General features: G+C 47.7%; 1 protein-coding gene across 3 annotated transcripts in view; it reads left to right on the top strand.

Annotated features, from left to right (window-relative positions):
* Window positions 1-130: 130 nt before the first annotated feature.
* The window catches only part of tmem259 (transmembrane protein 259), a gene marked incomplete at its 5' end in the record, with an annotated part of 9,369 nt that continues 8,992 nt past the window's right edge, over window positions 131-507 (top strand). For all 3 annotated transcript variants that reach the window (XM_014000312.1, XM_014000311.1, XM_014000313.1), the window contains 1 exon segment: window positions 131-293. In XM_014000312.1, coding sequence (XP_013855766.1) covers window positions 131-293 — 163 coding nt within the window.

Raw genomic sequence — 507 nt, 5'->3', positions numbered from 1 at the left:
AAAATGTAACGTGAACGTTCACACAAAAAGATCAGATTTTTTCTAAAAATCACAACTGAGCATTAAGACCTGCAGTGTGAACATAGCCTATGATGAACTGTCCTCACCTGTCTGTCCTCACCTGTCCCAGTTCGACCTGGACCTTGAAGCTCAGCTGCAGCCGTCTGTGGTTGGTGTTGGAGCAGCAGTAGGCGGAGTCAATGACAGCCAGGACGTCTCCTTCAGCCACACCCCTAAAGGTATGCAGCACCTGCAGGACTCAGATTCTGAGCTGGACATGGTGACCCGAACAGGTAAAGCCCCGCCTCCCCCTCTTCTGACTCCTCCCCTCCTCTTGACTCCTTGGTTGTGCCTTGATTCAGAGGCTGCATCCTCCTGAGTGTTTATCGTGGCTTACATCACTGTCCCACGTCGAGCTGTCTCATCTCATGGTCTTTCTTTCTTTCTTTCTTTCTTTCTTTCTTTCTTTCTTTCTTTCTTTCTTTCTTTCTTTCTTTCTTTCTTTCT

The sequence above is a fragment of the Austrofundulus limnaeus genome, unplaced genomic scaffold, assembly GCF_001266775.1.
Source record: "Austrofundulus limnaeus strain Quisiro unplaced genomic scaffold, Austrofundulus_limnaeus-1.0 Scaffold2915, whole genome shotgun sequence".
Classification (NCBI taxonomy): Eukaryota; Metazoa; Chordata; class Actinopteri; order Cyprinodontiformes; family Rivulidae; genus Austrofundulus; species Austrofundulus limnaeus.
The sequence above is the reverse complement of the archived record's forward strand: the minus strand, read 5'-3'. Positions and strand labels throughout refer to the sequence as shown.